The 14,798-nt window shown below is 31.2% G+C and overlaps 1 protein-coding gene across 1 annotated transcript; it reads left to right on the forward strand.

Annotated features, from left to right (window-relative positions):
- Positions 1-411: 411 nt before the first annotated feature.
- On the forward strand, positions 412-12,150 carry LOC148611215 (uncharacterized). Its single transcript, XM_088591516.1, has 8 exons — positions 412-810; positions 3,343-3,463; positions 3,781-3,897; positions 4,866-4,963; positions 5,381-5,461; positions 6,752-6,877; positions 8,165-8,362; positions 8,928-12,150. Exons 1-8 carry the CDS (start codon positions 745-747, stop codon positions 9,018-9,020), a joined length of 900 nt encoding a protein of 299 aa, XP_088447642.1. The 5' UTR covers positions 412-744; the 3' UTR covers positions 9,021-12,150.
- Positions 12,151-14,798: the final 2,648 nt, after the last annotated feature.

Raw genomic sequence — 14,798 nt, forward strand, 5'->3', positions numbered from 1 at the left:
ACTCTTTGTTTAGTGAGTCTATCTTTTTTTTATCTGAATTTCGATGAATTTCAGGGGCCAAAAAAGGGGACCCTGAGATGGTCTCATTTTAGCCTCTCATTATTGAAAAAAATAAAAAGTGAAATGGTACCCAAGCTTTGCTTCGTTTATACTCGAGTATAGCCCATTTACAGAATATTTGCAGGGACTGTTTGTAAGTATTATATAGTCCCTGTATTTGGTACAAATTTGGTGGAATTCTGTAAACCTTGTTGTTTTGACTTCTGCCTGGGTCTATCGTAGAAGTGCAGCTGTTAGGATTGTATTTTTGCGCTAACAAGGTATTAGTTAAGGATCACAAAAAATTTTCCGGAAATAACGTTGGCGCTTATCCGATGCGTTTCTAATTTAAAATTCATTAACATCTTCCGCTTGTCATTCGCGATTTCGTTTCCAGTGTAAACAATCTTACATCTACGGTCTTATCTGATCATATTGACTTTAATTCTTTTATATTTGAATTAAGTAGTGTCCTAAAATATTTGTTGTATTATTGAATTAAGATCGTGTCGTATTCTAGGGCTTTGTTTGTATGGCACTCGAAAACACCAATAATTCAAAACCAAATTTGTATACAGTCTACAGTATATAGTTCATTCCTAGTCTAGTCTTCCTGTATTTTGAAAATAAATATACGGAGATAAATGTTTCCCTGATGGGGACAGTCATTTTTTATGACAGCCGTTACAGCAGGAATAATTGAAAATGTTTCGAGGTCCAAGAGACTACAATAAACTTGACCTCAAAAAGTTTACAGGACATAAAGATGAGGTGAGTCATTTGTTTATTGTACATGTTTCTAATTGGCTTACTTTCTTTTGATAAAGACTGACTTTGGCTCGTCTTCAAACTTGATTCATGGCAGTTATGATAACATAACTATGTCTGATGCTGCTCCCAACAGAGTTAAAATTCCACAATGTTCCAACCCATTACTGGCAATGATGTAAGCCCAGGAGTGATTCACTCCTGACATGAAAAATCTGTTTATTTTGTCTGAAATATATATATTCAGACTGGACTTTAATATCATATTATATTAAACAACAAAAGTTTCATATTTTTGTCTTGGAAGCAACAGATCTTAATTAAATGTCCACCTCCAACTTAAAAATAAATTTATTTACATGAAGTTCAAGATCAGAATTTGAATGCAGTGATAAAATGGTCACTTAAAGCACAAAAAGAAATTATGTCAGCAGGAAAATTTAAAACATTTTTGACATATAAGCATTTTAAATACATAATATTTTACTTTGTGTCTTACATTTTTTGCATTTGATGCACCATTATGAGTAACTAGATGGAACTGTAAACCTGTTGGGAGAGTATCAGACACAGGGTTACATTATCATAACTAGATTCATTATAGATTCATCATGATCATAAACCTGTAATTTAATTTAATTACAGGTCTATGGTAGAATGTATATGAAATATACACTTCAATTCCGTTTGGAGGAGAAAATATACTGTTAACGATGGAGAATAATGTCAAATCAACATTATATTTAGTGGCTAAAAAGTATCAACAAAAATAATTTCCACATTAATAATATAATGACTGAATATCACTGTTGACAATATTGTTTTTAATAGGGACAGAGCATCCAAGCAACGTCCTAAATATGTATATGCTCTGAAACATGAATTGCTCAAAATCTTTTTGTAGGAAGTGACATACCATATTTGGGAAATGATGTCATGTATGCAGTAACATTTAGGAAGTGATTGTTTGAACTTTCAGTGCTTACACACAGTTATTGGAAGTTTCACATATTTGGGTTTGACAAGTAATAAGCAATATAACAAACTAGTGGTTCATTATCAATAGCTCCATTCATAAAAGGCAAAGCTAAAATCATATTAAATGTGGCCGCAGATGCTACATTTTACCTGGACACTTCCAAAGAACCAGAAGTCAATTTAAAATCAAATTTTAGAAACAGTTGAGACTGTGTGGTTTTATTACATGAACAGTGTACCTGTTCTTTACCCAATTTTCACATATTCCTACTTCTGCTTTTATTTTTTTGTAAGTAAAAATGTTTGATTTTTTAAGCTTTCAATTAACACAAATATTGTATTAGATGCATCTGAATGGAAAAATGAACACTGTTTGCTTCATGTACATTTTACTAACTATGGAAGTAAGTGATTCCAGATATACAAATATTGTACATGTTTTTCGTCAGATATCTAATCAATAGCTGATTGATACTGGTAGCAAAATGCATGACTGTATAAATTGTTAGACCTCTGATCATGATTTTTTTTTCTCATTCAAATCAACTTGATTTGCCAACCATCTCATTGTAAAAGTACATTTAGAACACCTACTAGTCAGTTGAAATATAAATTTGAAACTTAAACAAATTACAACAGAAAATGTTTTGATTAAAATATGTAGCATAATGACCCCAAATAAACACAAAAAGAAGTCAAACTAAATCTAAGGTGCAGAAACCTCAAAATATGCATTTTAAATATCATTGGAAGGAGAGGTAACTCTTTAAAATAATGTTTTTTTGTCAGATTTTGTTCCTTTTTTATCAGTTTCATGTAAAGTTAGATGGAAGTTTTTTTTCTATTGACTCTATTTCATAATTTGCTGCACATATGTAATATTTTGAAATAGGATAGGTATAATTAATTTTTTAATTTCAGAGAATACGTATTTTCAGGCACTTACACCATTTTGATTTTAAAAAAATTGTATTGTTTATCCCTGCATGCTATTTATCAACAGTTTTGCTGTTGTTAAAAAATCCTTCAACCATAAAAAGTAGAATATTCACTTCATCATTTTCATAAAAATTGGAATTCTTGAACTTCAATGTCACAAAAAATGGACACATGGTTTACTTTTCTGTTTCTTAATTCTGTTGTTTTGTAAAAGATATGAAAACTTTTTTTTTAAGTCGTCAACAATCCTTTAATCGATGCTAAAATATCTACTATCGCCACGTTTCATTTATCAGATGAAATATAATGATGATTTTGTTTCAAATTTTATTGTTATTTCAGCCATTTTAACAGAGTTATCACCCCTTTGCGATTGTAGTTTCCAACAGGAAATTTAAAATGCTTATTTCATGTTTTTACATGTTAGATTTTGTTAGACATTTTTCTGTTTCTATTCATAATGCTATATAGCTTAGAATTGTAATATCTTTTTTTAATTTGTTTAGATTAAGGGGAACATTTTGATAGATTGACATGAGTACAACAACACGTAATTGTGTATTGATATGGAATGTTACATAATGTACAGTAACTAAGTTTGAATGCTTGATATTTCAGGTGAACTGTGTGGCATTCTCACAGGACTTTCAGATTATGGTAACAGGATCTGATGATGAAAGAGTTAGGGTATTCGATGCTGCCACAGGTTCTATGGTGTGCAAGTTGAAAGGTCACATAGGTACACACACACACATATATATATATCTTTAAAGATCTGTTCGTATCAGTCTATGCAAACTAAACAACACAAAATGTCCTTTTTTCTTGATTCTAATGGTGCAAATAGTGAAGTTAAACTTTCTATATAGTGGTTTTTTCAATACCATGTTTCACACACTGACTAATTTTTGCTGAGTCTGACACTTAAAGCCCCTAGTTCTTTCTTCTTTTAGTCCTTTATTCCTAAGAGTTGAAGATAAGGTTTTACTGCAGAGGTAAAGCTCCACATTGATAATGTATTTCATTATTTTTAAATGTTGAATGTTTCTTTTAAAGGAGCTATAAAGAGTGTTGCTGTTGCACCTGACTGTAAAACTTTTGCCAGTGCATCATATGACAAGACTGTAAGGGTATGGAGGACATCTGATGCAGAAAATCTTCATATACTGGAAGGTTGGTTATACCCCAACCAAGTCAAGGTCATATGAATTATTGTCAGTGTATCTGTTTCTCTGTTTGTATCTTTTGTTTACTTTGTATGTATTATTTTAGTTACTTAATGTTCTTTGTTGTCTGTTTTCAGCTAGAATCTTGGTTCTCTTGATTACTCTTTCTGTAACTCTTCAAATTGAAGTTTTGCCAATTGGAGATATGATAACCTCATCATGAACATGAATTATGAAATAAACTTAAAAAGATGTCAATGTTTCATACTGAACAAAACATTTCAGAGCAGGTCTCAGTGTTCTGTAGAATTTGCACATTAACTTGTATTCCTTAAATATACATATATATTGTGAAGGTACTTTTGTTGTAGATATAACATTACATGATTTGTCAAAATCTTATGAGCTTGTTGAAGGTTCTACATTTTAATAAAAATCTTATGAGCTTGTTGAAGGTTCTACTTTTTAAATAGCCCTTTTTTATGTAAACTGTGGTGTAAGTTACATACATGTACTTCTGTGAGGTAGGGCTTGGGTTAGAACTAAAGAAATTTCTTCAGGAAAGTGTATATGAAGCATGCTCTTGATCTTCCTCACAGTCAAACATTGAAGGGTTTATTTCATTTGGGCATCTAATTTTCAACTGAAGTTTTTCATTTAATGGGAATTCATGCCTTGTTCTTACCCTGAGAGTAATGGAACTCCACAAAAAAACTTCTTTCACAGTAAAAGAAATGTTATAGTCAAATTAAGCTTAGCTTTTCCTGCTTGTACATGCATTTGTCTTTGATAGAAAAGGAAAATATTCAAGGTCTAATTTTCATTAAATGTGATAGTATAAATGATTATTATATGTGTTTCATGATAAACCTAGTTACCTCAGTATCAGTTTAAAGTCAACTCTATATAGCATACCTATTCTCTTAGTATCTTCTTGTTACTAACAAATCACCTGCATTTAAATGTTTATTCCAGGGCATATGAAGAGTGTAGAAGTTGTAGTATATTCTCCAGACTCCAAACAGTTAGCATCAGGCTCCTGGGATAGGACAGCTATCATCTGGAATGTTGAGGTATTGCAGACTAATCTGAAAATTGAAACTACTATTCATTTAAGTAATTAATGTAATGTATATGTAGGAGGAAGGTTTAACACAGTGTGACATTTGGTTGCCTTCATGATCTACCATAGTTGTAGCACATTTGATTTGTGTGTGTGTGTGTGTGTGTGTGTGTTTAGTCCCAATTCAAGTCATACAAAAGACTAAAAAAGCAGTAGCTGTTAATTTCTCCATAAAGTGCTCAACATATAAGCAGTTTGGAATGGAGTCAGAATAATGTGTCTTTATAGAGGTACTTTCTTCCTACAAAATGTTGTTAAGAAAAGACTTAAGAAGACTTTTTAAAATAAAATAGTTCAAACATGCTTCAACTTTGGTGTTGAGAATTTTGAGAGTTTATTATTTATGGGTTGAAATTTATACTTTCAGCAAGGATTCCCTGTGAGAGTATTGACTGGACATGGAAGTGTGGTTCAATCCCTTGCTTTCTCATTAAATGGGAAATGGCTGGTATGTACTTATTTGATATCAGTTATTGAACTTTCAACCATATTTATTTTTTCAAAAATTGGTGGAAGTTATTGCACATCACCTAGTATTGGATGAAATCCTGATAACTAATTCAAGCATAAAAATGCTTCACAGGAATGCATTTACACATACATATTTGTATAAAATAGGCCAAAATCAAAATTAAGTTTGTTTCCCCTTATCCTACCTACTCATAAAAATTAGCCCTGTCCAAATAATGTTATTACCATTCTCTGACAAGATGTAAAAAAAAATTAAAGCAACATTTTCGCTGTTTTGATGATGTTTTTTACAGAATTAGATGAACTCTGGAGAAAAACATTTTCCCTACTTACCAAAGCCTCAAGGTTTGCCCTACTTACATACCCAAAGCCTCAAGGTTTGACTTACTTACATACCCAAAGCCTCAAGGTTTTCCCTACTTACATACCCAAAGCCTCAAGGTTTGCCCTACTTACATACCCAAAGCCTCAAGGTTTGCCCTACTTACATACCCAAAGCCTCAAGGTTTGCCCTACTTACATACCCAAAGCCTCAAGGTTTTCCCTACTTACATACCCAAAGCCTCAAGGTTTTTCCTACTTACATACCCAAAGCCTCAAAGTTTTCCCTACTTACATACCCAAAGCCTCAAGGTTTGCCCTACTTACATACCCAAAGCCTCAAGGTTTGATTGCTTAAGATGAAACAAACAGTATTTAAAGTACGGCCTTAAGACCAAGGATAACTCCCTCCTCTGAACAAGATATATCATTTCAGTCATATTACAGGTCTTTAGGCTTTTATTATGATTATAGCACCATGCTTATAGTGCATTCTAACTTACAGTGATTTCTAATAGCACAGTTCTAAAAATTAAAACCATGTGAAGCATGTCACTTTACTGGCATTTGGAGAACAAATCGGAAAAACATTATGGTGCTGAAAGAGAAGTCATGAATACTGTTTGGAAACGCAAACAACAAATAATTTATTGCAAATTAAAGCAAACTCAATTGAAACTTCAAAATAGATGAACTTAACTCAAATAAGTACAGGTAATATTGGTGAAGTGTACTGAGTGTACTGGTAGGGTATTCTGCTTTTCTAGAAACACCTGACAAGTTGTTCATCTCTAGTGTTAAAAATTAGAATAAGAAATATTCAAATAAAAAAAAATATGTTGGGCCAAACCTACTCAGATATTTCAGTTTTCCAAATAAAAATTCAGACTGTTTATGTTGTTCTGTTTATTTTTTGTTCTCCAAATTAGAATTTATTTACCTGTAGGCTACAGGGTCCTGGGACTTTACAGTGAAGGTATGGACATTACAAGATTCTGATGACAATGTACTGACTTTAGAAGGTCACAAAGGGAATATACATGCTGTAGCTTTTTCTAAAGATGGAATGCTGGTAAGAATATATTTTATTTTCAGCACTAAATGTTAAAGTTTACAGTTATAATTAAATTGTAAAATGTTGCATTTTCTGTTCATACCTTCTCCAATATTATATACTAATTTTTGTTATTATTTTGGTGCAAAAAATAGCACCTGTAAAATTGAATTTATACAATGTGATTACATAGTAATTTTCAAAAACATGAAGTTGAATGACATGAATAGGTTTAGAATCCCCTAAAATCAGCAACAGTTAAAATATATACATTTACAGATTACCTAAGAACACCACATGAAAAATGTCACCCTTAGATCTTTGTTGTCATTTTGTGAAACTTTCTTTGGACCTTATGAAATGATACTTTCCTTCAATCCTCAATACTGTCAAGTGAGAATGGAAATGGTTGCTATAGATTAAGGACACACATCAGCAATGTCATAGGCAAAATAGTTATATACATATAATTATTAATGATATTGATTTTCTTGCTTTTGCAGGGCCAATTTTTGAAAATAATATTATAACTTATACTAAATAGCAGGGTCAATTTCATTTTTTATATAACTGAAAATGCAACTGTTCATTTTATGCCAGAGTTGTCTTTCTTATCATTTATTCTGTAGTTTGCCCTTTCAAACCAGAATTCTTCGGGTAGTTCAAAAACCTGGACACCATTCCAGACAAGTTTTGAGTAAAATGGGTGAAAATACAGACTCCTTGCAGGAAGAACATTCAAATGATGCATGGGTTTACATGTGGATATCAAATGTTGCCAAAAAAAATTTCTATTTTCATTAAAAAAAAGAAAAGACAACTAGTAACAGATGTTCTTATGATAATACCCTATTCTAGACAAATTGTAGACAGTCTTATGTGACCCCTCACCAGACAATGTGATATAATCATATCCTTTTTCAGACAATTCAGCTTAAAATGCAACCTTGTTTTTCAGAACAGACCTGGTCCCATTAATATAGTGAGTGGCTACCCCATTGACAGTAAAGGCTGTTATTATTCAAATTACTAACTTAATTAAAATGGAAAATTGCATGGTAACAGAACATTATTGACTTGAAAGTATAAATGATACATGTTTGGGTACCATGAAATAAGTTTTTAACATTTTGTGAATATGGAAACACATGTCAACATGACCAGAAGGGTATAAATATTGATATGTCTGAAACAATTATTTTTTAAGCTTGAATGAAAGTGATGCCACACTGAATTTAGAATATGAAAAACATGAACATGAATTTCCACCAAGTATAAAAAGCTTGTCTTTTATTATCCTCGTAGGCCTCAGGTGCTTGGGATAAAACAGTGAGAATGTGGAACCCCAAAACAGGCAAGCAGATTCATCTATGTGAGGGTCATGAGGGATGGGTTCAGGCTTTATCATTTTCTTCGGATGGAGGATATCTAGCTAGTGCCAGTGATGATGAAACTGTTAGAGTCTGGGATGTACTGACTGGACAGTGTATCAAAACACTTGAAGTAAGTACATTGTATACCATATGGAAACAGTACATTTATTTTCTTATTTCTTTTTGAATAGTGTCAAGGTTTTACAACATTCCTCATCATTACTTTCTGCAGGCATTTTGTAAACATTTACTATTTCCTTACTAAATTATAATAATTTTAAAACTGCCCTTCTCCTGATCTCACACCCTAATGCTAAAAAATCTGCTGAACTATTCACTCTATGATACTTACATTCCAATTTACAACTTGATATGGAAAAAACAAGGTTTGAAACTGTCTTGTATTGTAAAGTTTGATAAGCACAATATATATAAATAATTAAGTGAATTTTTTTTATTTCTATTGCCATGTCCCTTCATGTAAAAAATGTTCTAGGCAATACAATGTTCAATTTGTTGGGAACAAAGGTTTTTTTTTGCTTATTTTTTTAATATTGAATAACTTAAATAATTGAACAGGGGATATGATTCAGAACATAATACATTGTCTGAAACATTGTATTTAGGAATTGATTTAAGCTACATCAAATTAAAGTATATCCTTTTAGTAATATTTTCCTCTCTACTATTTACAGGGTCAGACAGATACTGCTCAACATTGTGCTTTCAAACCTGGTGGTGCTTTAGTAGCGTCAGGATCTCTAGCAACAACATTAGCATTTAAATAATCATTGGAGACATATATTATTATGTTTTTTTTTGTATTAAAATTCTTTAAAGGAGTTAGAATACTTCAAAACCAATACACATTTTCGTCATATGAACGTAGGAAAAATATTCAGTATTTTTTTAGGGACAACTGTTTGCAGGTTTGGGGCAAGTATTTTTTTTTAAATAATCAGGTCTGCCATATGTAGGACAGATATAAATGGTAAGGTCTTTTTATAGGAAATTTACAGAATAAGTATTCTGTCTAGTAAGTTGCTGAAAAAAAAAAAACATCTGACCTTCAAAATCTTAAAATAGATATTCTGATATGAAAAAATTGCAAGTGTGAGTTGCACCCCCAGAATCATATGGATGTCCCTCAGATGTTGTCAGTTATGATAAGCAATCATATTCTTTGTGTCAATAGAAATTTGTTTCTGTTAATAAAATGCTAAGAAATTCTAAGTAAGATTTACTGATTTTCTGGAGTTGGTGATTTTTGCAATTCAAAAGCCTTCATTTATTTTTATAGACTTAATAAAGTGCCTTATGAAATGCCATCATTTTTGCACAGATGACTGAAAGACATTACAAATGTAGGCCTATATTTGTATATTGGGACTATAACTATCATGCTTATTGTCAAAAAGTACACATAATTAATGCAAGTTTTTAACTTTATGGTTAGGACAAAATAGATGCGAGACCATGCTTCCAGTTTACCATGTGTAGTGTGCTGTAAAACTAAGCATAAATTCTCAGGTTTACACAGAAAAATTGCAACGTATGTTTTTCATGTGTTATGAAAAAAAATGCTTGTCATGTGTTTTTCATATGCTTAGGACTGCCATGGAAAACATTTAAAACTTATATTTAGGACTAATGGCTTTATTTATATAAGAAAGAATAAAAAATAATATAATAAAAAATCATATGGTAATTGTATATTTTTCCATGGGCCTTTTTATATGAAAACAGTATGGTTTTTGGGTGATTTTTTTTAAAATCTTATTTTTTATGTGTTTAAATATGCACGAAAACGAATATTTCCACATTGATCCTAAATATATGCTTTCATATGTTTTCAAATCTATGAAAACATATGTTACAATTTTTTCTTGTATTTCCTTCTGTATAGCAATATGCTTGAAAACATTTTATACCTAAACGTAAATGTCATTACATGAACTTTTTTCAATTTCAAACTACTTTACTTTGTGACTTGAATAATCATATGTTGCATGATATGAAGACGTCATTTTGAAATACAAGAAAAAAGCATTTATTTTCAACATTGAATCTCTGAATCTCTATTTCAGTTGTTTTATTTTATTTATTGTTTTGTGTGTTCATTTTATGTGCTTTGTTATATATTTTTACAGTATTTCTTTATTGTTCAGACTTTTCCTCTGCAGACTGAACTGAATACTAGAACTTATAAATCTTGTAGATTTTTTTCATCCAAATGGCCACAGAGTAATCAAGGGAACCAAGGTTGTAGCGGTAATCAAAAGAATGTAATCCAGGGACAAAGACCAGACATGGAAAACAGACATGCACAACAAAGAACATAAAGTAACTAAAATCATACATACAAAGTAAAAAAAGCAAATGAGCAACTCGGACTCCACTAAAAACTGGGAGCATGGACCAGGTACACCGGTAGGGTAAGCGTCCTCTGCTTTTCTAGAAACACCCGCCGAGTTGTTCACAAAACTCGCGGATAGACGAAAGAGGAAATGACAACTATGACACATTGAACAAATCAGTTTTCATGGCGCAGATGGATATACCGTAACGATCCACGAGTGCATGATGACGACCATAATTTTTTTTGTAGCAACATAACCCTGCTCCAGAAGCTTATTTGTTAGAATTCTAGCGCAATACAAAAAGTCTGCGTAGTCATGGCAAGCTCTGACAAAACGTATGAGTTGCGATATGAACACTCCATACGCAGGTGCTGAAGGGATTTTTGCCACAGATGAAAGGAAAGTTGACAATTTTGAATGAAAAGTCATCACGTTTGTCGTAAAGTTTGGTCAATAGTTTTCCTTTACCATCGATTTCTAAGTGTAGATCAAGATATGAGGCTGACTTCAAAGTGTCTGTAGTATCCTTTATCTCAAGCAGTCAATAAGCATGCTTTATATATACTTCTCAAAAACAGGGCTTTGGATATAAGGGTGAATTTTCTTCTTGGAAGTATCTATTGGGCATGAATAAAAATTACTCTTCAATTTAGACGAAGTCTATACTTTTTAGCGTATGGACCAACTTAATATTTTACAGAGGATTCAAAATAGTAATCAATCTTTTTTTTTCTGCTTTGATTAAATTCAATGATTGAGAAAACGGGAAATTTTCATCTTTTTCGATTTACACTTCAGATCATTATTTTGGAAATAAGAAGACTGCACTTGAGTTTTTTATTCTCGCAATGAAGACCATAATGCCATGACATAGTCTTTTCATAATGCTATTTTTTAGAGTAAAATGATATGTGAAATATGCTAACTGCTGTATATTTACATTAGATCTTTTGGGGTCAAACGAAGATAAAACAATGTGCTATTTGTGATCTGTTGAAATAAAATGAGAAAACAGCTCTATATGCCATTTTTTATAAGTAGTGAAAAACCCGTGCAGGAATTGTAGACAGCTTTGTAATTATATTCTGGATGGAACCTTCTTCTGTTGATGTTTTATTTAAAAATTGATCATTGTATGTCTTTATATGTGATCAAATTTATGTTATGTAGTAGTATTATATATTTTTGATTCCCTAAAGTATATAAAACAAAAACTATCCCAATCCTATTTTTGGTATTTCTACAAGAGGAGATGTCGCCTACTCTGTAAGCACACTTGACCAAAGAATTTATTGCTTGCTTTATTACTGAAAGTTTGTCATTTTTCTCCATAATACCATTCATATTTTTTCAAACAAAATAAATAAATCCATCTTTCGATTTTTAGCAAATGCCATTTCAATCAATTCGTTTTTGTTTTTTTTTTGCAAAAATAAAGGAAATCTGTATCAAACATTTTAATTTTAACCCGACGTAAAGATGTCATTGTACAATTCACTGATGATTTTGCCCATACCACAAGACCATGTGATTAGCCAAATAAATACATTGAACAGTTTTCCGACTGGTTGACCTACTTATATATTTCATAGCAAACGCAAATTTATACCTTTTTATTTTGTGGCAGTACATAGTTCAAACAAATAAAAATTTATTTGTAATTAACAAAATGGATCAGACATAAGTAAAATAGCATACTTATGAAGTCTTCTCTTGAAATAATAATAATTACAATAAAGTATAGGCATACAAATTCACTAGTGTTATTTGAGTTCTACAGAGTTTAGACATGAAAAGGATGAAGATTTACGAAGTTGAGTTATCAGTATATTGAACTTTTTAGGGCTGTAGCAAAAATGTTAAGGAACAATTTTTATTTCTTTGATGTCGTTGCTCGAGTAGCCGAAAGATGTATCATAGCAGAAATCATGCAAAGGGAAGAGAGACTATCTGCTATGTCATTTATATAGGTTATGAATAAAAGGGGTCCCAATACTGACCAAGAGAATTGAAGACCTAACATAAGTAATATTGCAAAGAATGACGGAGAAAAGTTACTGTGTATCAAAAATCTTTGTTTAAGTCTTCCCCTGCTGATGTCAAACAGTCATATTGCTAAATAGCAGTCTATTCTGTACATGATTTTTCATTTTTAAACCATACGATATTATAAAGATTTTTTAATGTGTTATCGTGTAAAAGTTTTACTGGTTGTCTTTTTGAGCTGGGTTTTGGAACTTCAAAGTAAGAATAAGCACTTAAAAGGTGTGTTGGTTGACGTAATGAACTTGTCGACCTACATTGTATATCGTACGTCCATCTTCACCACGAAGCAATATTTTTTTTATCGTCCACTCGTATATTTCTCCTTTTCTAAACAAAAGACATGACAACGACAATCCTTGAAAAGTAGAAGACGAAAGTTCACCTCTTCGATGCACCTGCACGATTTACAGAGATTGTAATGTTCTGTTATACTTCCGTTTTTTTCCTGTGTTATCGTCGGGTTTCCAGCTACTGTTTCTCATTGTTTTTGTTTCAATTTATATTTTTTCTTCTTTTTTTCATTTGAATACTTTGTAGTAGTTTCAGAGAAACACAAAAAAGAAACAAAACAAAATACATATTAATTTTACTTGAACATTTTGACTGAAAAAATGTACATAAATTATCCACATCGTGCAATTATTCATTATATAGTTACATTAAAAGTGTAGAATTCTTAAAAATTCTGAAGGCGCAAATATCTTAGTGCACGAACAGGTTTGAAGAATCAATGAACAAAACCAATTTATTGAAAATTCCTACTTAAACACGAAGATTCGTCTCAATTGTTTATTACTTGGTTTAAACATCAGTTTAGTGGTAACGGTGTTAGGGCGAAAAGAAGAACCTAACACAAATAAAAAAGGTACATCAAGCAGAGTATCTATCACAAAGAGCTCAAAGCAACATGTATCATCTTTCCCCACGTATATCCATTTCTAACGTTTGAAATTCCTAAGGTTTTTACAAAATAATATCGCTATGTGCAAATTATTTTTGTTGATCAATAAGTGACATTAGGAATTATTATTGTTGCGATATAAGTTTATAAACGATTTTCACTAAAGTTCAAAGCCTTATAAAAAGGACCTTTACAAATTTCAAAATAATTTATATTACAAAATAATAATTAAAAAACAATTGATAATTCGTCTAAGGTCATAAAATTATATCGATCCGAGTATTATATATATTGGATTCCTTACGTCAGCGTTTCTATCCAGTACTTTTCAAATACTTTTTTTCTAATTTAGAAGAAACTCAGAATCGGTGAGTATGTATGTATGTATGTAATAGTTCCACACTGAAATTGTTACAATAGTATTAATTGATGAAATGGCATATGCACTTGCATATTAAGCCTCTGTATTTTTTATTTGACATTTTTAAAAACTTGTGTAATATAAGTCGTCAAAATGCTTAATAATTCAGAATCTTTAACAGCTTTCAATCAAAATTGAAGGAGTTGATTTTGAATATTTCACGTTTAAACAATTCAAATTGTGGTGAGAACGAAATTCATACACAAATAAAAAATGATTGTAGATTTTTAAGAAATATATTGGATGAATGAATGTTCATTGCTTTTATTCCATATTTTTCTCAAACTGTTTGTTCTAATCATTTTCGTTTCTGCATATAAAGTATTACTAAACGCTTGTTTCGTTTAGTTGTTATGGAAATACCATTCCAATGGAGGAAATGGTATGAAACAATATGAAATTGAATACTGGGAAATTGTGCATGTGGCAATGAGGAATATTGCATGGGTCATTAAAATGGGGAATCAAAATAACCCAAGCAATATTAATCATCTTTAAATTGAAACAAGATATTGTAATTAATTATAATCAGTGATTATTATAGATGAATCGATATTGAATACTAGTATCACTGAGGATTAGGACATGGGATATGAGGAATGAATCAACTGGGTATGGGAATAGGTTACGGAAAGAATGAGCATGTAGAATTGACCCAAAAGATCTATATCGTTACATAAAAAGTAGTACACTGTCTTTCAAACATTTTCTATTCATTATCGAATAAATATAATTTCCACGAACAAATACATGATATATGCTTAAATCAATCATGTGTTTTTTTTTCTATTTAGAATATCTATATAGTTGAATTTCATTCTTTTCAAATGTTCCTTTT

Source organism: Perna viridis, chromosome 7, assembly GCF_037379345.1.
Source record: "Perna viridis isolate PV_CMFRI_1.1 ecotype Kerala chromosome 7, ASM3737934v1, whole genome shotgun sequence".
Lineage (NCBI taxonomy): Eukaryota > Metazoa > Mollusca > Bivalvia > Mytilida > Mytilidae > Perna > Perna viridis.